General features: G+C 52.1%; 7 protein-coding genes across 7 annotated transcripts; 6 read left to right on the forward strand and 1 right to left on the reverse strand.

Annotated features, from left to right (window-relative positions):
• Positions 1-656: 656 nt before the first annotated feature.
• P168DRAFT_253797 (CoA-dependent acyltransferase) lies at positions 657-1,946 on the forward strand (the record flags this gene model as incomplete). The annotated part of the gene is made up of 1 exon (XM_024834390.1): positions 657-1,946. A coding segment is annotated over exon 1 (1,266 nt), but the record flags the coding sequence as incomplete, so codon positions are not given.
• A 21-nt stretch (positions 1,947-1,967) lies between these two features.
• Positions 1,968-15,023, forward strand: P168DRAFT_235916 (acetyl-CoA synthetase-like protein; the record flags this gene model as incomplete). The annotated part of the gene is made up of 3 exons (XM_024833498.1): positions 1,968-6,386; positions 6,453-7,475; positions 10,722-15,023. Coding segments are annotated over 3 exons (9,744 nt in total), but the record flags the coding sequence as incomplete, so codon positions are not given.
• A 1,428-nt stretch (positions 15,024-16,451) lies between these two features.
• Positions 16,452-17,490, reverse strand: P168DRAFT_159887 (uncharacterized protein). Its single transcript, XM_024832849.1, has one exon. The coding sequence runs from the start codon at positions 17,090-17,092 to the stop codon at positions 16,514-16,516; it is 579 nt and encodes a 192-aa protein (XP_024693155.1). The 5' UTR covers positions 17,093-17,490; the 3' UTR covers positions 16,452-16,513.
• Positions 17,491-17,514: 24 nt separating this feature from the next.
• On the forward strand, positions 17,515-20,165 carry P168DRAFT_290607 (putative DNA repair protein Rad4). Its single transcript, XM_024837252.1, has one exon. It carries the CDS (start codon positions 17,741-17,743, stop codon positions 20,096-20,098), a length of 2,358 nt encoding a protein of 785 aa, XP_024693156.1. The 5' UTR covers positions 17,515-17,740; the 3' UTR covers positions 20,099-20,165.
• A 1,137-nt stretch (positions 20,166-21,302) lies between these two features.
• On the forward strand, positions 21,303-22,611 carry P168DRAFT_290608 (uncharacterized protein). The gene has a single exon (XM_024837253.1). It carries the CDS (start codon positions 21,640-21,642, stop codon positions 22,168-22,170), a length of 531 nt encoding a protein of 176 aa, XP_024693157.1. The 5' UTR covers positions 21,303-21,639; the 3' UTR covers positions 22,171-22,611.
• A 603-nt stretch (positions 22,612-23,214) lies between these two features.
• On the forward strand, positions 23,215-24,235 carry P168DRAFT_159920 (uncharacterized protein). Its single transcript, XM_024832850.1, has one exon. The coding sequence runs from the start codon at positions 23,377-23,379 to the stop codon at positions 24,010-24,012; it is 636 nt and encodes a 211-aa protein (XP_024693158.1). The 5' UTR covers positions 23,215-23,376; the 3' UTR covers positions 24,013-24,235.
• A 415-nt stretch (positions 24,236-24,650) lies between these two features.
• P168DRAFT_327496 (uncharacterized protein) lies at positions 24,651-25,445 on the forward strand. Its single transcript, XM_024841245.1, has 4 exons — positions 24,651-25,022; positions 25,070-25,143; positions 25,191-25,235; positions 25,289-25,445. The coding sequence occupies exons 1-4, from the start codon at positions 24,948-24,950 to the stop codon at positions 25,380-25,382; spliced, it is 288 nt and encodes a 95-aa protein (XP_024693159.1). The 5' UTR covers positions 24,651-24,947; the 3' UTR covers positions 25,383-25,445.
• The last annotated feature ends 235 nt before the right edge of the window (positions 25,446-25,680 follow it).

A 25,680-nucleotide genomic window follows, 5' to 3' on the forward strand; every position in this document is an offset into this window, starting at 1 on the left:
TAGTACAACTTCCTTGATACCTATTCACTCAATTATAGGCAATTTATTACCCTATGATGGGCTCTGGCAAGTACCAAAATCAAGCGGTGGGCTAGGGTCGTAGAAAGGTGTCACCTCGAGCACACTGAAACAAGGTGTTTTCGAACAGAACTCAAAGGAGCAGCAGAACCTTACTACTCCCAACTGGGTGGGACCAGTAGGATTCAGCAAGGAGTATCTCAGTGAGTTCCTCTTTCTTAAGCTTCCCCCTTGCGTACGTGGTAGTCCCTCTATCTTAAGCTTCCCCCTTGCATACGTGGTAGTCCCTCTTTCTTAAGCTTCCCCCTTGCATACGTGGTAGTCTTTAGAGGAGATGTTTTTGGAGCACGAACAATTTCCAGAGTCTCTACGAAAATGTTTGAGTACCTTCCTTCACCTGCGACTTGAATACGCTTACCGAGCCATCCTTCATTAAATCTACTACCTACCTCGATAGAGTTTAACAAAACAAGTCATCTTTTGATTCTACTGGCATATCCTTCTGAGAACCCTCAACCATGGAAGGACCAAGCCAGAATCAGCCAGAACAAGCCCTGCTTCAATCGCTATGCAACATTCATGGCAAAACGGATCATTCGCAACTGTCTTCGACGACACCATATTCCCAATCGGTCGGTGAGAATAGTGCAGAGGATTTTTTGATGCTAGAGAGTAACTCGCATCGCGAGGAGCTCTTGAAAAGTGCTGTTGGAGATGTACAAGCGACGGCAAGCGAGATTGAAGACATCTATCCATGTACACCCGTGCAGGAGAGTCTGATGGCATTGTCTATCCAAAAGCCTGGTACCTATGTTGCACGATATGTTTATCGTATTCCCGTTGGCGTTGACCTTGCGAGGTTCTGCAACGCCTGGGAGATGACCGTTCGTGCTCACCCTATATTTCGCACAAGGATTATCGAGCGAGCCCCATTGGGAATGTTTCAGATTGTTCTGAAAAGTGGCATCAAACTGGAAACTGCACAGAGTGTTCGAGCGTATCTCGCCAGCGACATGGAAAAGAGCATGCAATTTGGCACACAACTGATACGGGCCGGCATCAGCGGATTCTCACAGGAAGCCAGTAATGCGTGGTTTGTTATAACGATCCACCATGCTCTTTACGATGACTGGGGACTGCGAGTAGTATTGAATGACTTGGAAAGGGCATACCTTGGTAGCAACCTTCAAATACGGCCCTTCAAAAGTTTCGTCCAGTACTGCCTGCGTGCTAGAGCCCCTGAGTCGGAAAATTTCTGGCGGTTGGAGTTGGCAAACATGAATGCCACAATCCCTTGGACAGTTCCTTCAGCGAGATATATACCGTCAGCAACGATGTTACTCGAGCGTGCGATAAAGCACAAGAGTGGAGATGACCAGAATTTGACGTCCGCAATGGTCAAAGCCGGGTGGTCCCTTGTTCTATCGCAATACACTGATGCCACGGAGGTGTTGTTTGGTGTCACCTCTACGGGAAGGCAGGGACACATACCTGGTCTTGATGTTATGTCTGGTGTGTCGATTGCTACTACGCCCTTAAGGACCCATGTTAGCCCTGACATGACTGTGAAGGATCTGGTGGGCAAAGTCTTTGACCAAGAACTTCGGCTGCTTCCTCATGAGCACTTTGGTTTGAGCGCCATTAGTCATCTCAGTGCAGACACAGCGGCAGCCTGCAAATTCACATGTCTACTTGTAATGCAGCCACATGCGATAATCAAGTCGAGCATCCTGCACGAAGTGACAGAAGAACAAGACCTTCAAAACCATTCTACATTTGGCACCTATCCCCTGACTTTGGTTTGCAACCAGGCCGCTGACTTCATCAAGGTCCAGGCTGTATATGACCAGCATATCATACCTTCGACGCAGATGAATCTAATATTGGACCAGTTCGCGCACATCATGTCGGAGGTCACAGCAACCTCAACCAGCCTTGTAACCCAAGTTATGACTCCAAGCCCAGCGAGTCTTGCACAGTTAGCATCTTGGAATGGAAAGGTCCCCGACAAAGCAAAGACCTGCGTCCACTGGGTGGTTGATGACCAATGCAAGAGCCAACCAGAGGCACCAGCCCTGTGCACGGAGAGAGAAACGCTATCATATGGCGAGCTTGCAGATACTTCATCCAAGATGGCTGCTTACCTGGAGAAAATGGGCATAGGACCTGGGCAATTTGTACCCCTGTGCTTTGAGAAATCCAAGTGGACTACATTGGCAATGTTGGCAGTGATGAAGGTTGGAGCCGCCTTTGTGCTCCTAGATCCATCCTATCCAATCCAACGCCTCAAAGAAATATGTCAAGCGGTGGAAGCCGATGTGGTGTTGTGTTCAGGAAGGAATATCAGTAAATCTGCCCAAATAGCTCCGCAGGTTGTCCCTGTCGATTGGGATGAGTCCACCTGGTCAAGACATAAAGCCGAACAACTACCATCAACCGTGCAGCCATGTGACGCTCTATACGCAGTTTTCACATCTGGATCTACTGGAAAGCCTAAAGGGATCATAATTGAGCACGGATCTTTCTCCTTGACTGCCCAGGCGTATCTGAAGACTGCCAAGCTTGACACGCAGATGAGAGCGCTACAGTTTGCATCTTATGGATTCGACGTGAGCATTTCTGACATGTTGGTGACGCTTATGGCCGGAGGCTGTATTTGCATACCCTCAGATGCCGAGCGCGTCACTGACCTCGCGGAATCAATCTCTCGAATGGGCGTGAACTTTGCAGACCTAACCCCTTCGGTGCTCCGATCCTTGTCACCAGCGGATGTTCCATCCATTCAAACATTAGTCCTTGGCGGAGAAACGATGTCTAAAACCATTATCGAAAAATGGAAGGGACATGTTCGCTTGCTAAATGCATACGGACCAGCGGAATGCTGCATGCTTTCCACGATCCAATGCAATGTGTCTACATCTGATCCGTCCAATATAGGATATGCTACTGGCGGTGTATGCTGGGTCGTGGACAAAACAGACTATACAAGATTGGTCCCTGTTGGTGCTGTTGGTGAGCTGCTAATTGAGGGCCCGGTTGTTGGTCGAGGCTATATACATGAGCCCGAAAGGACATCACAATCATTTATCGAAGAGGTCGCCTGGCTCACAACCTTCCGAGGCAGTAGCCGTAGTCGGCTTTTCCGAACAGGAGACTTAGTGCGGTATAATCCAGACGGGTCATTGGTCTTTATCGGCCGCAAGGACACCCAGGTCAAGCTTCGTGGTCAGCGCATCGAGCTGGGCGAGGTAGAGCACCACACGCGCGAATGCTTCCCCGAGGCGGGGGATGTGGTGGCGGAGGTGGTGACGCCGAATGAAACTGCGCGGCCGCCGATACTGGTTGCCTTTATCTTCCCGGGCAGTCCAAATAATAACAGCACCGACATCATAGCAGCCCCAACTGATCTCTTTCGCTCAACTATCCCAGCAGCCGAGGCGCAGCTCCATGATAGGGTGCCAGGGTACATGGTGCCAGCCGTGTTTCTTCCGCTGGCCACGATCCCCCTGACAGCCACCGGAAAAACTGACCGTCGGCGGCTACGTGACCATGCGGCAACCCTTTCGCGGGCAGAGATTGAATCATACAATGTCTCCATCACAGTAAAGCGCATGCCTGTCACAGAGACAGAGTGGACGCTACAGTCCCTGTGGGGTCAGGTCCTGAACATGCCCTCCGACGCCATCGGAGTGGACGACACCTTCTTTCGCCTGGGCGGTGACTCCATAACCGCCATGCAATTATCGTCTTTGGCTAGAGCCGCAGGGCTCTCCTTGACTGTGTCTGATATCTTCCAATTCAAGTCCATATCCGGGCTTGCGTCCATCCGCAACACGAAACAACCGGTCTCCTCTGATCCGGAGGAATCAGTCGATGTCGCGTTTGACCTATCTCCTGTGCAACGGTTATATTTTGAGCTCGCACCACGTGCATCTGACTATTGCCACCAGAGCACTTTAATTCCACTCGCCGCATCAGTGGCCCCCGACGATCTTGCTCGCGCTATTCCCATTCTCGTGGACCGTCATTCCATGCTACGCGCTCGTTTCAGCCTACGTGATGATGGCACCTGGTCCCAGGCCGTTTCTGCGGATATTAAGTCCAGTTACAGATACCGCCATATTACTGTCCGTTCGCTGGAAGACGCGCGACTTTCTATGCAGAACAGCCAGCGAACCCTCGATATCCAACATGGTCCGCTCTTCAATGTTGAGCTGATTACCACCGGTTCTCGCACGCAAGAACAGTATATCTTTTTGCTTGCGCATCGCTTGGTGATGGATGCTGCCTCATGGCCAATCATACTGGGAGACCTTGAAGAGCTACTAGAGAAAGGCCAAATCGTCGGCGCCAAGCCCCTCCCATTTCAGTCGTGGTGCCGACTGCTAGGGCAGTATGCCCGTAAAAGTCGACTACCTCCAGAAGCCTTATATACCACACCACAGTCGTTCGCACATGGCTATTGGGGCCCGATGAACATCCCAAATACATGGGACAATACATTGCACGATAGCTTCACAGTTAGCGAGCAGGTCACAGCCACTCTGCTAGGAAAGGCAAACGACAGTCTCCAGACTCAGCCAGCGGAAGTCTTGCTAGCTGCGCTTTGGTATTCGTTCGAGCGAATATTCCAGGACCGGCCACGTCCGACCATATTTAACGAAGACGACGGACGGGAGCCTTGGGACACAGCTATTGATCTGTCCCGCACGGTGGGATGGCTTACCACAATGTGGCCAGTGTGCATAAACCTAGATAGCAACATCGATGATATCGTGGAGGTAGTGCGTCGAGTGAAGGACTCATTACGGCAGGCCTCAAGTAATAGATGGGCCTATACCGCCTTCTGCTTCATGAACTCGGATGGCCAAAATCCCATGAAGATGCATGGACCGGTGGAGATTGCTTTCAATTACCTAGGTCTAGATGAGCAACATGCGCGGGAGGAATCCATGTTTCAATCTTCGATCAATGTGAAAGACCACGTTCCAAACAACGCGCCTGATACGCCACGGCTCGCCTTGGTCGACGTTGAGGCTGCAGTGAAGCAAAGTCGTCTGCAGATCTCCTTCCGCTATAACAGACAAATGCAACACCAAAAGAGCATCCGCCGGTGGATTGCGAACTACAAGGAGTCCCTTCAAGAAGCAGCGGAACGATTGACTAGTATTGACCGGATGTACACCTTGTGTGATTTCCCTCTGCTTCCCTTGACATACGAGAGCTTGGAGTCACTGCTTCACGAGATACGAACGCGAGGCTCACGGCAGGAAATAGAGGATATCTATCCATGCTCCCCGATACAGCGGGGGATCATCATCAGCCAGGCAAAAGATCCCCGATACTATCGGACGAGTTCTATATGGAAAGTGGTTGCGAACCAAGCATCATCACCAGTTGACCTTGTCCAACTGCAGACGGCATGGAGACAGGTAGTTGACCGCCATGCTATCCTCCGGACCTACTTTGTTGAGAGTGTCTCCCGAGCCGCTTATGTTGATCAAGTGGTTCTGGCGACGGCTGTTCCCGAATGTGACATAGTAGCTACGCGTCGCGTTGAGGACCCGATCGCTGCCATTGAGCAGTATTTCGCGACCGCTGGTCAACAGGGTCAACCGCTTCACCGGATGCTAGTATATGCCACGGAGACAGAGATACTCTGTGCTCTTAATATTAGTCACGCTCTGATCGACGGGCAGTCTATGGGAATTCTCGAGCGGGATCTACGACTGGCATATGATGGCAAACTCCCTCCGGGCCGAGGTTCGCTGTACAGCGACTATATTTCCTATTTGCAAGGGTTTTCAGAATGCGCCGCCGAAACTTATTGGAAAGCATACATGGATGGGGTGGAACCCTGCGTATTCCCAAAGCTGGGCGCTGAGCGTGTTGAAGACGACAAGCGTACCCAACGAAATACTTTCGCCGATCTCGGCACTGGAGAGAATCTCCGTGCCTTCTGCCAGCGCCACGAAGTGACACTCTCCAACCTATTCGGCGTGGCATGGGCCGTAGTACTCCAGATATATACCGGGTTGGATTCGGTTTGCTTCGGCTATGTCAACTCCGGTCGTGACGTGCCAGTGCATGGAGTTGGCGATATCATTGGCCCGCTAATTAACATGTTAGTATGCCGTTTAGATCTGGCTTCGGATAAATCTATGCTGTCGCTGGTGCAAAGCAATCGAGACCAGTACCTCAAGAGTCTTCCGCACCAGTTTTACCCATTGGCCGACATTATGCACTGGACTGGTATGTCGGGGATGCCGCTTTTCAATACGGCTATATCGATAGAGCGTTCTGAAAGTGGTGAAGATGAGGTGGCCAGTGTGGGCCTCGAGAAAGTGGGCGGTCACGATCCAACAGAGGTGAGTTACAGGCAATCAGCAGGTCTATTCATTGTGCATTGGTGCTGATCTGTCATGCCTCAACAGTATGATATTTCAGTCAACGTCGGCATCGGGGCGGATCGGATGCGGGTGCATCTGAACTACTGGACTTCGAGCCTCAGTGAACAGCGCGCCGAGTGTGTCACGGAGACATTCAAGACGGTGATTTTGGCGATAGCTGAGCGACCTGAGAGTACAGCCCGAGAGCTCAACGCCACTAGTGAATGGGACAAGCAGCAGATCTATGCATGGAACGCGGAGGTACCGGAACCAGTCAACCGATGCGTGCACGACTTGATTGTGGAACAGTGCCAGGCACGACCAGACAGCACAGCGGTATGTGCGTGGGATGGTGACCTCACTTATTGCGAGTTAGACCAGCTCTCGTCGACCCTAGCAGTACATCTATTCAGTCTTGGTATTAAGCCTGGGGTATTCGTGCCGCTGTGCTTCGAAAAGTCTCGGTGGATAACAGTGGCAATACTTGGGGTGATGAAGGCCGGTGGGGCATTCGTGTTATTAGACCCGTCCCATCCACAGGCACGACTACAAGGGATCTGTCGTGCAGTGTCGGCAGATGTGATCATAGTGTCAGCGGCCAGTGCATCGCTGGTGGACACGGCGGGGAAGGTGCTCGTTGTTGTGGATAGCGAGGCCGCATGGCAGGAGAACAGCATTGCCTGGGCTCAGTCAACCGTTACGCCCGACAGCGACCTATACGCCGTATTCACCTCCGGTTCCACCGGTACCCCAAAAGGTGTTATCATCTCTCATTCAGCGTTCTGCAGTAGCAGCCTTCGCCAGTCCCGCCTTCTCTCTCTCACTTCACACTCCCGCGTCTTGCAATTTGCCTCTTACACGTTCGACCCTTGCATTTCAGATATGCTAGGCTCATTCCTGGTTGGGGCATGTGTCTGTGTGCCTTCCGAGATTGATCGCAAAACCAACATTCCTATGGTGATTAGCCGCATGAATATTGACTGGGCTGATCTTACTCCATCGGTGGCCCGAATTTTGAATCCTGCTGATATGCCAAGCTTAAAAACACTCATTCTTAGTGGGGAACCTGTCACCGAAGAAATTCGTGCATTATATGGATCGCTCCCACGGGTTATCAATTCTTATGGCCCTGCCGAGTGCTCTGTTAAATCATCCGCACAGGTACTGTCAAAGATATGCTCCACGCGTGCTGTCGGCCGGGGATCGGGATGTGTATATTGGATCGTGGACAAGACAAATCCCGAGCGATTGCTTCCGATTGGGGCAGTGGGTGAGCTGTTGATTGAGGGCCCGATTGTGGGGCGTGGATACCTGAACGATGAGGCGCGGACAGCAGCAGCATTCATTAACCCACCAGCCTGGCTATGCTCGTTCCGGGCAGTAGCGCCAGGTGAATTACATGGCATTCGGCTGTACAAAACAGGTGACCTCGTGCAGTACATGGCGGATGGGTCGCTGTGTTTCGTGGGGCGTAAAGACACGCAGGTCAAACTACGCGGGCAGCGCATTGAGCTGGGTGAGGTAGAATATCACACACATCAGTGCTTCCCAGAGGCGCAGGGTGTGGTGGCAGAAGTGATGACGCTGGGAAACAGGCCACCACTGCTGGTGGCCTTTGTCTTGCTGGATACTGAAAATAATACGAAACCAGATGTCATAGCAGCCCCAACGGACATCTTTCGCACTGCTAGCCTGACAGCCGAGGCACGCCTTCAAAATAGAGTGCCGGTTTATATGATACCAGCAGTGTTTCTTCCACTAACGACGATCCCACTGACAGCAACTGGTAAGACTGACCGTCGGTGGCTACATGACCGTGCATCAACTCTCTCATGCGACGAAATTGAATCATACACTAGCGTCCTAACCGCTGCCAAGCGCATGCCTGTCACGGCGGTAGAGCAGACACTACAGTCCCTGTGGGGCCAAGTCCTGAGCGTGCCTCCTGACTCCATTGGACTGGATGATAACTTCTTCCGCTTGGGCGGCGACTCCGTCCTTGCCATGCACCTCGCCGGCGTTGCACGGGAAGATGGCCTCACCCTCACTGTGGCAAACGTGTTTCAACAGCCTACGCTCTCCGATCTCTCCAAAGTTATACAATCTGCCGCTAGAGTTGATAATGTCCCTCTCGCCCCTTTCTCTCTCCTGGAGCCTGATGATGTGCGGGAAGCGGTCTTTGATCTGGCTGTCAGCCAGTGCCATGTCTCTCGTGACTGCATCTCCGACATCTATCCATGCACGGCCCTGCAGGAGGGCCTCATGGCCCTGACAGCTAAGACTGCTGGAGCCTACACGGCGCATTTCTCCTACCGCCTACCTCGTGATATCGACGGAGGACAGCTTCGCTCAGCATGGAGGGCGGTCACCCAGGCTAACCCCATCCTGAATACCCGACTCATCCAGAGCGACCGACTTGGCAGTTTCCAGGTTGTGGTGCCGGGCAGCATCCCGTGGACAGTCTGCAGATATGAGAGCGACGAGCAGTACTGCGTCACCCGTGATGCAGACACCAAATTCGCGCTGGGTGAGCCCCTAGCCCGTGCAACGCTGGTTGCCGACCACACTGACCAGCCGCGGCGGCTCATCCTCACCCTCCATCACGCGGTGTACGATGCCTGGTCGCTGCCCCTGCTGTTGCAGCAGGCTGAGGCGGCTTACCAAGGTCAGGCTTTGAGGCCATTCCCGTTCAATTATTTTATCGCGTACATTTTGCGCACAAAGAACGCTGCCGAGGACTTCTGGCGATCCGAGTTCACCGACATGGAGACTGTCAGCTTCCCCCACGTCTCCGGACCAAGCTACGAGGCGAGTCCCACCGCGTCACTAAGACATGTGATCTTACTCCCACAGCGGACTGCAGTGGCTACTGGAGCTACTGACGAATTTACGCTGTCGACCAAGCTTCGGCTGGCGTGGGGCCTGACACTGTCGCAGTACTCTGGCACCCGCGACGTTGTTTTCGGGCTAACGGTGACCGGCCGCGGGGCGCCAGTGGCCGGCATCGAGTACACGACAGGACCAACCATCGCCACGGTCCCATTTCGCGTGCGGTTCGATGCGCACGGCGAAGGCACGGTGGAGGAGGCCTTGCAGCGGGTGCAGGACCATTCCGCCCGCATGCTCCCATATGAGCAAACAGGACTGCAAAATATCCGGTATCTGAGCGACGCCGCGGCCGCCGCGTGCCAGTTTCAGAATTTGCTGGTGATCCAGCCCTGTCGGGATGATGATGACCAACCATCTTTACTCACTGATGATGGCGTGACCGCGGATCAGGGCGGATTTATCACGTACGCGCTAACTCTGCTGTGTGAGACGTCCTTTCACTCTATAAATGTAACAGCAATGTATGACCCGCAGATTATACCAGCCGTGGCCGTACAGCAGATGCTACACCAACTCACGCATTTGATCAACCAGATGGAGCAACAGCCAGGCATGCTGCTTAAGGATATCAGCGTTGGTCCTGAGGATCACAAGCAACTGAAAGAGTGGAATAAAAGAGTGCCAGAGCAAGTCAACCAGTGTGTGCATGACCTGATAACTACACAGTGTCAGACACGACCAGATGCGTTAGCAGTATGTGCCTGGGATGGTGATCTCACCTATGGCGAACTAGACCAGCTCTCATCGGCCCTAGCAACATATCTAGCTAGTCTAGATATTAGACCTGAGGTATTCGTGCCACTCTGCTTTGAGAAGTCACGGTGGATGGTAATAGCAATAGTCGGGGTAATGAAGTCTGGGGCGGCCTTTGTTCTACTAGACCCATCACACCCACGAGCGCGGCTACAGAGTATCTGTCATGCTATATCTGCAGAACTGGTGGTGGCATCCGTAACGAATACAGCCCTAGCAGCGGACCTTGCAGGGAAAGTGATCTCCGTCGGGAAGAACGAGAGAGCCTGGCAAGATCACCATGAGGACTGGCCGGGGTCTGCTGCGCAAGCAAATGATGCCCTGTATGCCGTTTTCACCTCCGGCACAACCGGGACGCCTAAAGGTGCCGTGATTCCCCATGCTGCCTTTGTCACCAGCGCTTTATCCCATGGTCGTCGCCTATGCCTAACCGAGACATCGCGGGTTCTCCAATTCGTTTCCACTGGGTTCGACGTCAGCATTTCAGATACACTTACCACTTTGTTGTTCGGTGCTTGTATATGTATACCGTCAGATACAGAGCGAAAGGACGCCCTGACGATGACCATTAATCATTACCGGGCTGACTGGGCGCACCTAACGCCTGCACTAGCCAAGGTTTTGAAGCCGGATCAGGTGCCAGGGCTACGAGTTCTAGCCCTGATAGGGGAGCCCATGGCGAATGACGACGTTGAGACCTGGAGCTCTCATGTACAGTTAATAAACTCTTATGGGCCTGCCGAGTGTGCTGTGGTCAGCGTGACTCACAATAATCTCCGCATGGGATCGGACCCGAAGAGCATTGGATGGGGAACTGGATGTGTATGCTGGGTAGTAGATCCGGTGGACCATGAGCAGTTGATGCCAATTGGCGCAGTGGGCGAGCTGCTGATCGAGGGTCCAATTGTGGGACGCGGGTATTTGAACAGCCCGGAATTGACCGCAGCTGCATTCATTCACCCTCCCGGCTGGTTATGCACATTCCGCGAGATGTCACCAGGCAAGGAAAGATCCAGTGCCAACCGCCTATATAAGACAGGTGACCTGGTGCAGTATGCAGTGGATGGATCCCTGCGGTATATAGGGCGCAAGGACACGCAGGTCAAGCTGCGCGGGCAGCGTATCGAGCTGGGCGAGGTGGAGCATCATGTGCGGCAGTGCTTCGTGGGCGTGCGCGATGTGGTGGCAGAAGTGGTAGCCCCAGCCGACCGACCACCGCTGCTGGTAGCCTTTGTGTGGATAGAAGGGTTGGGAAATACTGGCCGTGGGGATCGGAGTGAGCACGGAGATGGGTCTAATGACATCCTCGCTGCGCCTTCTGACGCCTTCCGTGCAGCTGTCCCTGTCGCCGAGGCTGATCTCCACAAGGCGGTGCCATCCTACATGGTGCCGGCCGTGTTTCTCCCCCTGGTGGCATCGCCGCTTACCGCGACAGGAAAAACCGACCGTCGCCGGCTGCGCCACCGCGCGGCAGCTCTCTCCCGCCCAGAGATTGAGGCCTATAGCGGCCCTGCGGTCGCCAAGCGCGCACCTGCCACAGCAGCGGAGCGAATGGTGCAAGGAATATGGGCGCGGGTCTTAAACGTCCTTCCCGAGTCTATTAGCAGCGACGACAGCTTCTTCCGTCTTGGTGGAGACTCAATCACCGCTATGCGCCTTGCCGGCGCAGCGAGGGAGGAGGGGGTTTTTCTTGCAGTGGCTGATATTTTCCAGCATCCCACGCTTTCTGAATTAGCCCACTGCCTCCAGACCACTACCATCAATGTGGACGTCGGTGACCCATTCTCTCTCTTGGACCCAAGCACGCGAGACGCGATCCTTCAACTAGCCATGCACCAATGTCACGTTCCCCAGGACCGTATCACTGACATCTATCCTTGCACTCCTCTTCAGGAGGGTCTCATTGCCCTCACAGAAAAGACCGCTGACGCCTACACTGCCCGCTTCTCCTACCGCTTACCGGGAGACCTGGACCTGAACCGCCTGCGTGCTGCGTGGAATGCGGTGGCCCGCGCCAATCCTATATTGAATACCCGGATCATCCACGGTGATGGCCTCGGGACTTTCCAGGTAGTGTTACCGGATGACATACCCTGGGTAGTTGATACCCACAGGGATGTAAACAGGGTTCCCGGCAAGCCAGTGTCATTTGGACTAGGCAACCCTCTATTCTACGTGGCTATAATCCAAGGGAAATCTGGCAACATGCCCAGCCAGCTCATTCTTAATATGCACCACGCTGTGTACGATGCGTGGTCCTTGCCGCTGTTACTGGAGCAGGTCGAAGCCGCCTTCCACGGCGAGTCCTTGGCGCTCCGGCCCTTCAGCCCCTTTGTCGCCTACATCTCCCGCGCTAAGGCCACTTCTAACGCGTTTTGGCGGTCTGAGTTTATGCAGCTGGACACTGTCTGCTTTCCCCCGTACTCGGGGTCTAGCTATGTGCCGAATCCCACTGAGTGTATTACACACACGGTCTCACTGCCCCAGGATCGGCCTGGGGACTTCACAGTGTCCACCACGCTTCGCCTCGCCTGGGCCATCACACTCTCACAATATACCAATAGTGAAGATGTGGTCTTCGGGCTGACGGTCTCGGGGCGCGGGGCGGCGGTGGCGGGCATCGACAAGGTAACCGGGCCGACCATCGCGACCGTCCCGCTTCGCGTACGGCTGGAACAAGATGAGACTATTACGAACGGCTTGCACAGGGTCCAGAGTCAGTCTGCCCGCATGCTCCCATTTGAGCAGACAGGGCTGCAAAACATCCGGCGACTGTCTGACGAGACAGCCGCCGCGTGCAGGTTCCAGAACCTCCTTGTAATCCAGCCCCGCCCGGTTAACGTTGTGATGGAACTGTTCAGCGAGGACGGATTGACGTCTGACCATGGTGCCTACACCTCATACGCACTCATACTGCTCTGTGAACTGTCGCCTGAGATGGTAACTGTGCACGCAATGCATGACGCTCAGGTGATTGGGACCACGCAGGTGCAGCGGCTATTACACCATCTGTCATACGCAATAGAGCAGATCGAGCAGCAACCTGACATGCTACTTAAGGACATGAGTAAAGTCGGTCGTGAAGATTACAAGCAGTTGGCTGAATGGAATGCAGTGGTACCAGAACGAGTGAATCAGTGCGTGCATGACCTGATTATAAAACAATGCCAGACACGACCAGATGCCCTAGCAGTGAGTGCATGGGATGGTGACCTTACTTACAGCAGGCTGGACCAGCTCTCATCAGCCCTAGCAGCATACCTGTCTAGGCTTGGAGTGGGGCCTGATATTTTTGTGCCACTGTGCTTTGAAAAGTCTCGGTGGATAATTATAGCAATAATGGGAGTGATCAAGGCAGGTGGGGCATTTATATTACTGGACCCATCATATCCATTGGCGCGGCTGCGGTCAATTTGCAACGCGGTGTCAGCAGGAGTGATTGTGACATCCACAGCGAACGCGGCGATAGCCAATGATCTGGCGGCGCAGGTGGTTGTCCTTACGAATGACAACGACATCTGGCAGGAGGGTAACTGGCTGGGATCATCAGTCACCCCGAATCATGCCCTTTATGCTGTGTTCACTTCTGGCTCTACCGGCTCCCCCAAGGCTGTGGTTATTGAGCATGCCTCATTCTCTACTGCTAGTATTAGTCAGATAGAGGCTAAGCAGTTCCCAGCCGACTTACGACTGTTCCAGTTCACGTCATATGCGTTTGATCCCAGCATTTCAGACATCCTTATAACACTCCTGCTAGGGGGGTGCGTTTGCACACCGTCCGAGGTTGATCGAAGAGAGAATATAGCGCAAGCGATTGCTCAACTGCAAGCCAACTGGGTTGAACTGACTCCCTCTTTTGCAAGGACCCTTGATCCTCGAAATTTCGAAGGCATCCATACACTCGTGATGGGTGGGGAAGCAGCCATACAGAGCGACATGGACAGATGGAGCCCCTACACTAAGCTGATAACGTGCTATGGGCCAGCGGAATGTTCGATTGTGAGCTGTGTTCAACCACGTAATTACTCAGGCTCAGATCCACGCAATATTGGGTGGGGAACCGGGTGTGTGTGCTGGGTGGTAGATCCAGCAGATCACGAGAAATTACTGCCAGTGGGAGCAGTGGGCGAGCTGCTGATTGAGGGCCCAGTCGTGGGGCGTGGGTACCTCAATGACCCGGTGCAGACAGCAGCGGCATTTATCAACCCACCAGCTTGGCTGCGCTTATTTCGGGCGACTTCACCAGGTAATACCAGCGGCGACCGGCTATACAAGACTGGAGACCTGGTACAATATGCAGTGGATGGGTCCCTGCAATTTGTGGGGCGCAAGGACACGCAGGTCAAGCTGCGTGGACAGCGTATCGAGCTAGGCGAGGTCGAGCATTATGTGCGGCAGTGCTTTGTGGGCGCGCGCGACGTGGTGGCGGAGGTAGTGACACCTGCGGGGGTAGGGCAGCCGCCCCTGCTGGTGGCGTTTGTCTTGATGGAGGGACAGGACGCTACCAAGGCTGCGGAAAATGGAAAGACAGAGGATATTCTTGCCACGCCAACTAGTGCCTTCCGCGCTGTGATACCCGCCGTCGAGTCAGCCCTCCATGACACGGTGCCGGTTTACATGGTGCCAGCAGTTTTTCTGCAACTAAAAATTGTGCCGCTGACTACAACGGGCAAAACTGATCGCCGGCGTCTGTGTTCCCATGTGGCTAGTCTCTCGAGATCTGATATTGAAGCCTACCATAGCTTCCCTGCGGCCAAGCGTCTGCCTACCACAGCAGCGGAGCAGACACTACAGCGGCTGTGGGCGCAGGTACTCCACGTTCCACTGGACACTATTGGCGCGGATGACAGCATCTTCCGCCTCGGCGGCGACTCCATCATTGCTATGCAGTTGACTGCTGCTGCTCGGGAGGATGGCTTTGCTCTCTCTGTTGCTGATATATTTCTTCACAGGCGGCTCTCGACAATGGCCCGTTACTTGTTCGAGCACCGTAACATTGCACCCTCCTTTCTTGCCCAATCTCTCTCGCTCGTGGATGATGATTTTTCCTTTATCGATTTATGTTTATCTTCTCCCCTTGTTCAACCAGGGAACATCGCTGATGTCATTCCGGCTACTGAATCCCAAGTTTGGTTCCTTACGCACTGGAGTCCTTCGATTTTCTCCTTTCTATTTACGGGAAGATTGGATCCAAGTCGACTTCGACGTGCGCTCCAGAAATTGATTCAAAAGCACGCTATACTGCGAACAGTGTTTTGCGAAAACCGTGGCGCCATTCTTCAGGTCGTACTTGAGCGCACCTCCCCACTTTTCGAACATATTCGTACGGACAGGCCTTTGGATCAGGTGTTCAGAGATTTGTCTGGTCAAGAAAGGGGGAAATCGTCACTGTCCGCGCAGCCATTCAAAGCCATGTTGTTTTCACGCACAGACGAGGAGCACATGTTTGTTATCCAACTTTCCCATGCTCAGTATGATGGGTATTGCTTTCCCCTCATCTTGCAAGACTTGGGCTTCGCGTACAATGAAGATTTGATGGTACCTTCAACTGGCACGTCATTTTCCGACTACGTTTATTATTGTGATCAAAGAGGTTCCGACGATGCTGTTCGATTCTGGGGCAATTATTTGCGAAACTCAAAAATCACATTCATTCCATTGCCGCTTTACGACGAATGTGGTGATATTATATCCATTTCCGAAAGTGCCTCGATCGATCTGCCTTCTTTGCCATTGGATACGACATATCCTATCTTGGTGAACGCTGCTGTCGCTCTCGTCATAGGAAGATTAGTCAATGTCGAGGATGTTATCTTTGGGCTTGCCCTAAACACACGAGATATACCTCTACAAGGCATTGATACCATGGTCGGGCCTTGTATCAACGTCATCCCGTTTCGTGTTGTGCTGCAACGAAGCCAATCTGTCGAAGATCTCTGCATATATGTTCGTGAGCAGTATGCAAACGTATCGCAATATGGCTATTTGGGGCTGTCTCAAATTAAAAGTCTCGGTCCACTTTGGCCAGCCGACACGAAGTTTGGTTGCATGGTTAATCATATATCCGCGGGCAATGGCTCTGGGTGCATGCGACTAAATGATGTGTCGTGCTCCGAGGCGGCAAGTTCATCCAACATCACTCTACGAAATCAGGTGCTCATTCGCTCAATTACTCATGGGGGAAGGTTGCGTATCGAAGTTCTCACATCTACAAGCACACAGTCGGAAGTCAAGTGCTCCAATATTGCTAGTTCTCTTGCGAGGAGTGTGCTTGAAGTAGTGCAACAATTTTCTGAGGGCCCTGAGTTACTTCTTTCTTCACTTGGGCTGCACGCGTGATACATCGACAATAGGAGCTAGCCTTGATGAATGGTGAGTCTGAACCGGTATGCAGTATGCATATATGTTCTGGCTTTTTTTTTTGTGTGTGTGTGTGGTTCTCCAGTTCGTTCCTAACAGGGGTCTTAGCCCAAGTAGTAGTAGTGATTGTAGTAGCAGTCCTCGTTATCCGGCCCAGGCTTGCCTTGACTCACCTCAAGGGGGTTGAAGTCATACTTACGTGACTTGGGTGATGAAGTTTGTGTTAGGGTTACTTTTTGCGTTGTGGAAACTATTGGACGTGGTTGTATTCCTTTAATATTCTCATGGCCTGCGCGCTCCTGAGTCCTGACCGGGTTCAAGGATGAAATGCGGCAGGATTCCTCATCAAGACAGGCCTGCTCGGGCAGTTCCATGTGGTGAATCCTGCAGCGACGGGGGTCACGACACAGCGGCAAGCGGAGGAAGACAACAAGCGTAGTAAAAACTTCAAGGTCGCTCCTAGTAGCGGCCGAAGGCCTAAGTTCCCTGTGGGCGTCGATAAGAACTAGAGAGTGCGAAACAGCGCAGCCGTGCGGTGAGGCGCGGGACTGGTGCACAGGGGTGGAACCGATGGTACGGGAGTCGCGGCGGGGACCGTGGACGGCGGACACGAGGATGAAAACGTGGGTGGGGACCAGGCAGAATACGAAGTCATGGCAGCCGCGGTGTCTTAAGGACTGCATGGGTTGGTGTGGCGGTTGGCATGGTGGTTGAAGTCATCCTTGCAGGAAAGGCGCGAGATGAGGTTGCTTTAGGTAGCATTGTTTTTCCACACGTTTGATATGTTTGTGTTCCTCGGCCGCCGCTGCGGCGGCCAGTTAGTTAGGAAGCTAGGACGGGATAATGAGGGCTACTACTACTACTACTACTACTACTACTACTACTACTACTACTACTACTACTACTACTACGGGAGGAGCCGGGTAGGTGATGAAGGCGAAGCAGAGAGGGTAGATCTGGATCTGGAGTGGGGAGAAATGACATCATTGTCTCGTGTTGTCCATGAGACTACCACATCACCACCCTTCTTTTTTGTCGCACCACCAATCTATATGGTCATTTGATTATCCTTCACAAACCGCTATAGCATAATCGATAACTACTACTTTTGCCAATGAAAATAATACAATATATATGCAATAGAATAGCAAGAATGCCCAACCAATTGATACGGGAAACGATAATGATGCAACCGGTAACAAATAAGTATTGCCACCAGATACCGCTTTTTGTTATCTCGTATCAAGATAATCTTTAATCTCTCTCAACGTACTCGTTAACAATGTTGATTTCCATATGGTCATCTATGCCATCTGTCAAGGATAACAGCCATGCGTGGGAATACTGCTACTCGCTCGGGGAAGAATAGTATGTCTCGCACTTGCTCCTCCAGACAGCGCGGTGACAATGACATCCCCGCCGTCTATCAGGAGATGCTGGCCGAGGCAGAAGCGCGCGATCCACACGCGTTCGACTCCACGCGACAGATTAAACGACGACGAGTGCAGACGTCGGAGTCGCCGTCGAAAACACCCGGGTCGACCAAAAACAACACGAGTGATGCGCGTGGCAAGGACGTTGCTCAGGCAGTGCAGACGGTGTATGACTCACCTAGCTCCGATGAGTCGGACATGGAATGGGAAGAGGTGGACCTGGAACAGAAGTCACCTCGGGCTGAGGTAGTGCCTGGCTTGAGCCCGGCTGCCGCGCAGGATGAGGATTCGATACAGATCACCCTGGATGCACCAGCCGCCCAGCGACAGAAAACAGTCTCGCGGAAGCCTATCTCCAACGCCGAAAGAAAGCTACGGTTGGATATACACAAGGTTCATTTACTGTGCCTACTGCGTCACGTACAGATACGCAACTTATGGTGCAATGATGATGGGCTACAAGGGTTCTTGAAGCAGATGCTCCCGAGGCGGATCATTTCCCTTTTGAACCCCCCCGAAGACAAGCCCCAGCATGTCCGATCCACTACATTCGTTGATGGGCTGAACCAGGCTAGCGAGGCATTTCTGCGCCGGTTCCGCATCACATCCCCGGGGATACAGCGACCACACTGGGCGGATAATCTGGAGGCTGTGACGCACAAGGCAGAGTCAATTATGGCAGACACAGAAGTGTTCCTGTCAAAGGATGATTTTCTGGCGCAGGCACGCAATCTGCAAGGCTCGCGGGACTTTGGGGCTCAGCTCTTCTGTGCGTTACTCCGGTCGGCAGCGGTAGAGGCTCGACTGGTTTGCTCATTGCAGCCGCTGCCTTTCTCTGGAGCTGCCACAGACCGGACGCCTGTCAAGAAGTCATATTCGCAGTATATCACTACCTCATCAGATGATCGTGAAATATCGACCGACAAGCGATCTCCATCGGACACGGCGCCATCGCGAACTCGGCGACTAGCTCGCCCGCAATTAGCCCCGTCCCGTTCTCGGAAAGTGGTCCCCACCCGCCCGGCCCGGCGAGAGTCCTCTTACCCGGTGTTCTGGGTGGAAGCGTTCAACGAATCGGTCCAGAAATGGATCCCGGTGGACCCGCTTGTGACCAAATCCCTGGCGAAGGCCTTCAAGTTTGAGCCCCCGTCTAGCGATCCATACAATTGCATGAGTTATGTTGTGGCGTTTGAGGAGGATGCTTCCGCTAGAGATGTGACGCGTCGTTATACCAAAGCGTTTAATGCCAAGACCCGCAAACTCCGGGTGGAGACGTCCAAGAACGGCGAACAGTGGTGGCTTCGTGCCCTGCAATTCTACGAGAAACCATTCCTGGAGGACCGAGACATGGCGGAGATCAGCGAGCTGACATCCAAGAGCGCGGCCGAGCCGATGCCGCGGAATATCCAAGACTTCAAAGACCATCCCTTCTATGCTTTGGAGCGCCATCTTCGCCGCAACGAGGTGATCTTCCCCAAGCGCGTCATCGGCCAAGTCAGCTTGGGCAAGTCGGGATCGAAGCATGAAAAGTTGGAGCCGGTCTATCGCCGGTCTGACGTCCACATTGTGCGCAGTGCGGACAAATGGTACCGCTTGGGTCGTGATGTCAAGCTGGGCGAGCAGCCGCTCAAGCGTGTGCCCGCCAGTGGGCAAAGGGGGCTTGATGACGAGGGTACGGCTGTGGAGACTGCAATGTATGCGTTGTCTCAGACCGAGGTGTATACGCCACCTCCCATCGTCAACGGGAGGGTTCCGCGCAACGGATACGGGAATCTGGATATCTACGTTCCGAGCATGGTTCCTCCCGGAGGGGTTCACATCACGCATCCCAATGCGGCACAGGCAGCCCGTATTCTGGGAATTGACTACGCAGATGCAGTGACAGGGTTCAACTTCAAAGGCCGCCACGGAACGGCAGTGTTTGCAGGGGTGGTCGTCGCGGAGGAGTGTCACGACGCGATGCGTGCGGTGTTGGCTGGCTTAGATGACCAACAAGAACAAGCCGCGTCCGACGCCAAGTCGATGGAAATGCTCCGGTTGTGGAAAACCTTCCTGCTCAAGCTTCGAATCGCGGAGCGGGTGAAGGCGTATGCCATGGAAGAGGAGGATTCTGGTGGTGAAATGACCGATGATGAAATGGCCGAGATGGGAGGCGGTTTCCTTCCGGAGTCGGACCCAGACGAAGGGGGTGGTTTCTTGCCCGAGCTTAGCCATGAGGTTGACTGTACGGATGACGTGAGCCCTGGCAATACTTGAGTTCTTATACTAGTAACGAAGCTCTTTGATCATAATCGCATTCATAAAGTCACTCGATCAAACCGAGTCCTTTTCGGCTCAAGCGTCACCCAGTTAGTAGTAGTAATAGGAGTAGTCCTCATTATCCTATCCTACCGTACCAGACTGTATTCAAGCGGCCGCCATGCAGGGTTGAGCGGAGCGGCGCTCCTCTCGCAGGAACCCGCGGCCCGCGTAATTTCTCTTTTCTTAGTTCGTATTCTATATCTAAATTGTATAATAACAAATAACTTTTAACTAATTTCATTACTAATCTAGCTGCTACAGGTATTAAGCTTAAGAATTTTTATTATAAACATAAATACTATTTTTTCAATCTCTTACTGCAGGTACAAAATCTTTATTACGTATAGTAATACTTGCACTATTTAGTGGTTTTTCTTATATGTATTTTTTGAGTTTGACTTTATAATATTTAACATTATTTAAATATAATGATTATATTTATAAGCTTAGTATATAGAATAAAGAAATTTGCCTTAATTGAAAATATGGTAAGCAGAGAAAGAGAGTCAAAAAGACAGAGGAAGAGAGAGAAGAGAGAGAGAGATCCATGGTAAGATCGGTTCAAGCGAACCAGAGATTAGGGCTCGGCCGAAATCACCACGTACTCCTCCGGCGGCAAATGACTATTTCCACGGATTTTCTAGGCAGAGAGATCTAATGCCACCAGACCAGATCACGGTTTCCACTCGGCAAAATACATGGGAAAGAGACAACAGTGAATGAACCATGGGTCGAGCCACGCGAGGTGGAGCCTTGTTCTTAGAAATTATATTAATTATCAAGCACATTATATGCTGTAAAAGTAGAGACAGAGATACATTTGCTACGCCACTCGATCTTGGGTATTCTTCTAATCCTATATAGCTGACAAGTCATCGTCGTGATATCTAATGCAGGTACAGTCGGGCAGTAGATTTGATGTAATGGTCTGTTTCAGCCACAGTCTCGTATTATCTTTCTATCTGAGATGAAATGTGCCTAACTAAAGAAGGAAGAAATGTTGGCTGACTGACAGTAAAGGCAGCTGTCATCTGTCTTGCCTTGTTCCATCCGGATATCTCATTGGTTCTGAGAGGCTGCCCTGTATTGGAACCATCTTTTTGCGCCCTATATATCTGGGTCGCTTTTTTCTCTTTCTCCCATCACTTCCACGGTTTCACTCTCGGCCGCTGCCTCTGCGCCTCTCATGTCCTTCGCTACCAATGATTGGCCTCCGATGCATCTCCGATACACATGGCTATCGGCCGTTCACCAGGGGGGATCTCAGACATAAATAGGGCCTCGATGCTTGTCCAGATGGGATCTTGTTTCTCAACTCAAGCAATTACAATCATTCAGATCAAACAATAACTTTCTTTCAATATCAACTGTCTACTTGAGATCTAGTTATCTCGACAACACTTTCATTCAAACACAACCACTTTACGATCTGTCGATCAGATTCAACTATCTTTGAAAACAAACACTTTTTTTATCTATCTTTATCAAAAACCATAATGCTGTTCTCCAAGATCGTTTCCATTGCCGCCTTGGCCACCCTCAGCTCCGCCCTTCCCACTCCCACCAACGGCTCTGTTGTCCGTCGCGACGGTGGAGGCGTCAACATCATCAACAACCTGGGTTCTACCGTCTACGCGTGGTCTGTCACTGATAGAGTCAGTGACATGCATACCCTCTCTGCGGACGGTGGAAACTACCAGGAAGGCTGGCGCACCAACGACAACGGCGGTGGCATCTCCATCAAGCTCTCCACCACTGAGGAGCAGAAGGATGTCCTCCAGTTCGAGTACACCCAGAGCGACGACACCATCTACTGGGACATGAGCTGCATCGACATGGCCCCTGACTCGGTGTTCACCAAGTATGGTTTCGCTGTTGAACCCTCTCACGTCACCGAGTCTTGCCCGTCTGTCAACTGCCATGCGGGCGATACCCACTGCGCTGAGGCTTATCTCCAGCCCAAGGACGACCATGCCACCCACGGTTGCCCGCTCGACACCACCTTTACTCTGAAGATGGGCAACTAGATTGTCTATTGGATCGGGAACTAGTTTGCTCGTTTGAGGTCGTTCTTCAATACGTCGTTCGTTTGAAAGCCTACAGCGCATTCAATCTCTACAAAGTCATTCTTTCAACCGTCTTCAATCTACAACGCTCGTTTTCATAACGACGTCTCTTGAAAGGCCAACGTCGTTCGCTACCTCATCCGACAAACGTCGTTCTTTCAAGCCAAATCCACCAACGTCGTTCCCTACTTCTTCTTTCTCCACACGTCGCTCGTTTCCTCTACGACGTTTTCAACCCCACTTCAATCTTTCTTTCTTTTTCACTCCTTCCACTTTTGATGATATGTTTATGATTCCCCACTGGAGTTCGACTCCTAGTTTTTGTTTGATTGATTCTTTCTTTTTGTGGTTTTCTATCGTTATTCCTACTCCTGTCTTGCTTGTCATGTTGATAGACCTATAGACTTATATGTATATACATGTTATATCTCATCAATTGACACTTTGAATTAAAAATGTGTTGAAGTAATAGTAACTAAATATAAGAACAACACTAAATAAAATGAATCATAGAAATAACTGAGAGAATGAGAGAAATGCCACTTCACCACGCAGGTACAGACTGCAAGACCAACCATAGGGTTGATTATGAGACAGCCCCACCGCATCGTCATCGGGTCCAACATCCAACCAACCACCCAGCCAACCCAACCTTTGTCTCATTTTGATCTTATTCATATCATTCATATTCCATACGTTTTGCAATCATTTCTGTGGTATTGGGCCCACAGACACGTCACTATTATTATACTACCACCGCTACTATACTTTGCCTCATTTGTTTGTGTCTTAGGCTGCCTGAGTGAGTACTTACTGCTATACTACCCATACTCTTACTATTAGAAAGAATTGCCACTCAACTAAGGTACGAAAGATATCATGGCACTTCCGTGCTTCGTAGGTAGTCTTGAATTCGGTGCGACATGTACTAAGCTAGGGAGATACTATACCTGTACTATAGTACACCGATCTTAAGCGTAAAGCCGTACCACGCATATCCATATTGAAAGACAACTTACAAACTCAAGTCTTCGTCAAAAGACACCCTACCATCTACAGATCGTCAATCGACCCTGGATAGGTAGATAGCGGAGCTGCCATTCAAAAGAATCTTTTCTACTCTATAAGCCCAGTCTACCTGTCTAGCTAGGTAGTACTTGGGTAGTAATGGATCGATCTATCCCAATCTCAATATCACTCGATAGACGAGTAAAACCAGCCCATCTATCCCTAATCTCGCTGCAGCGGCGGCGAAGTACAAACATAACAAAGAAAGAAACAAACACAACAAACAATGCAAACCACCATCCTAATGAAACTTCGTCTCGCGCCTCTTTCTCGCCAGGAAGCTTCCTCCACCACGCCAGCCGCCACGTCAACCCCTGCAGCCCTCAAGTTATCGCGATAGCCACAACTTTAAATTCTTTCTCGCTCGCGTTCTCGTTCTCGTCCCCGTGTCCGCCATCCCTGGTCCCCGCTGCGGCCCTCGTATCACCGGTCCTACCATCCCTCCGCGCCGGTCCCGCGCCTCATCACCAGGCCGCGCTGTTTCGCACTCCCTGGTTCTCATCGATGCTCGCAAGGGACCTAGCTCTGCGGCTGCTGCTTGGTATAATCTTTGGTCTTCACCACGCTTGTTACCCTCCTCTGCTCGCCGCTGCTTCCCTGACCCCCGTTGCTGCAGGATCCACCACATGGAACTGCCCGCGCAGGCCTGTCTTGTGTAAAAATTTCGCCACGGGTATAGCTACTTGGGGATTGTCGGTAAGCTCCCAGAACTGGGTGTTAGTAGGGACACGCTAGCGGCCAACTCACGCTTCGTCTCGGCCCGTAGGCTATTGAGATGGTTAGTATCGTACATGATGCAACCGCACTGTAAAGCATCTCCGGGATCGCCACTGCCTGGTATAACTGCCGCATAGCTGTGAGGGAAGTCCCTCGTGTAGACCCTGCGAACCTTCGAAGGCCTAGCAGGCTGGTCCCCGCATTGGCCACTATCCTACGTTCGCCCCATTCTCCTCGCAGGTGGGCTCCGGATCTAGCCAGAGCCCGGTACATCGGTCTGCTTCCTTTGAGGTCTCCACCATGATCCCATGTCTTCGTAGGTAGAGGTAGTCGGGTCCGTGCGTACGATTGCGAACGAGGTTAACGGCCAGTACCTGAGACTGGTTTACTTCGAAGAGAACAAAGAAAGATAGGAAAGTAAGACATCCCACAAGGAATGCTGCAATGGTTGCCAGCAGCCAACCTAATCCTCACCCAACACGACGGACCCATTGGCCATTGCGATCCGAAACGAGAACATACATGCTGCTTTATGATCCTGCCACATAATCTGGTGATAGTCCTCGGCCGCCGCTGCGGCGGCCACTTCCCCACGCCTCCCGCGGGTTTCTCCAAGCGGAGCGGCGCTCCGCCCAACCCTGCATGGCGGCCGATTAGTGAGGCTAGCTAGGACGGGATGATGAGGACTACTACTGCTACTACTGCGGCTGCTACTACCGACTACAGCGGTATCAAACCAAAGTCGCGTGTTCACTGCCCCAATCTCTCTCCAAGGGACATGGTTGGGACTTGGGGTACCAGCAGCAAGGAGTGTCGCCCCTTTGGCCATGCAAGGAATGTGATACCGTGTTACCAACAACGCTACATCCCGACGCAGCTTTAAATCCCAGATCTGCGACCGCAGGAAATCACCATGTTTCGAGAACTGCACGGTCCCGGGAGAACTTGAAGCCATGTACGCTGCTCCACCCCTCCGATTATTGATTCTCTCGCTGGCAACTTCGACCGCGCTGGCCAAAACCATCACGGTACAACTCCAACCTGCAAGTCACCGGACCACGGCTAATTCGAATAGGTGGGGATTGGAACAAGCGAGGCAAGCCGGCCACTGCATGTTCCCGTGGGGAAGTGCACAGATGTGGACGAAGAGTACGGGCCGCAGTTAAAAGACTATGACACTGGCTAACGACGAGCAGGGAGGTGTACACATTAGACTTGAAACAGCCCTGTCGAGCGTTCACGTAAGTCCCCGGATCCGATCACCAACGTTAAGCCACTAAGCTAACAGCCGTAGTGGCGTCATGTGTACAGGACAGACGGTCATGCTCCATCCCGGCGAACATACGAGCGAACGCCCTGTGCCGGTCGGAAGTCTTTTGTGTGAATAAACGCGACCGTGGTTGGATTCGTGGTGCCCGCGCGGTGGGTCGGGGTTGTGAATACTGTACTGTAGGCTTGTACTCCGTACCAAGATCAATTAAAGATTTTTTCTTCTCTCTTTACTTATGTTGTTCTCTTGACATCCTGGTGAACGATGAATTTCGAAAACAGGACAAAGAACGAATGACAGGATTCAGGAACAAGCCACCGAGGGTGGACCCATGGTTGGGAGGTCCTTTTCAGTAGTTTTCGGTGTTGATCCTCGGGCGAACCCCTAATCCCCCTGACAATCGTCCATGGAGCTCC

Source organism: Aspergillus campestris, assembly GCF_002847485.1.
Source record: "Aspergillus campestris IBT 28561 chromosome Unknown P168scaffold_6, whole genome shotgun sequence".
NCBI lineage: Eukaryota > Fungi > Ascomycota > Eurotiomycetes > Eurotiales > Aspergillaceae > Aspergillus > Aspergillus campestris.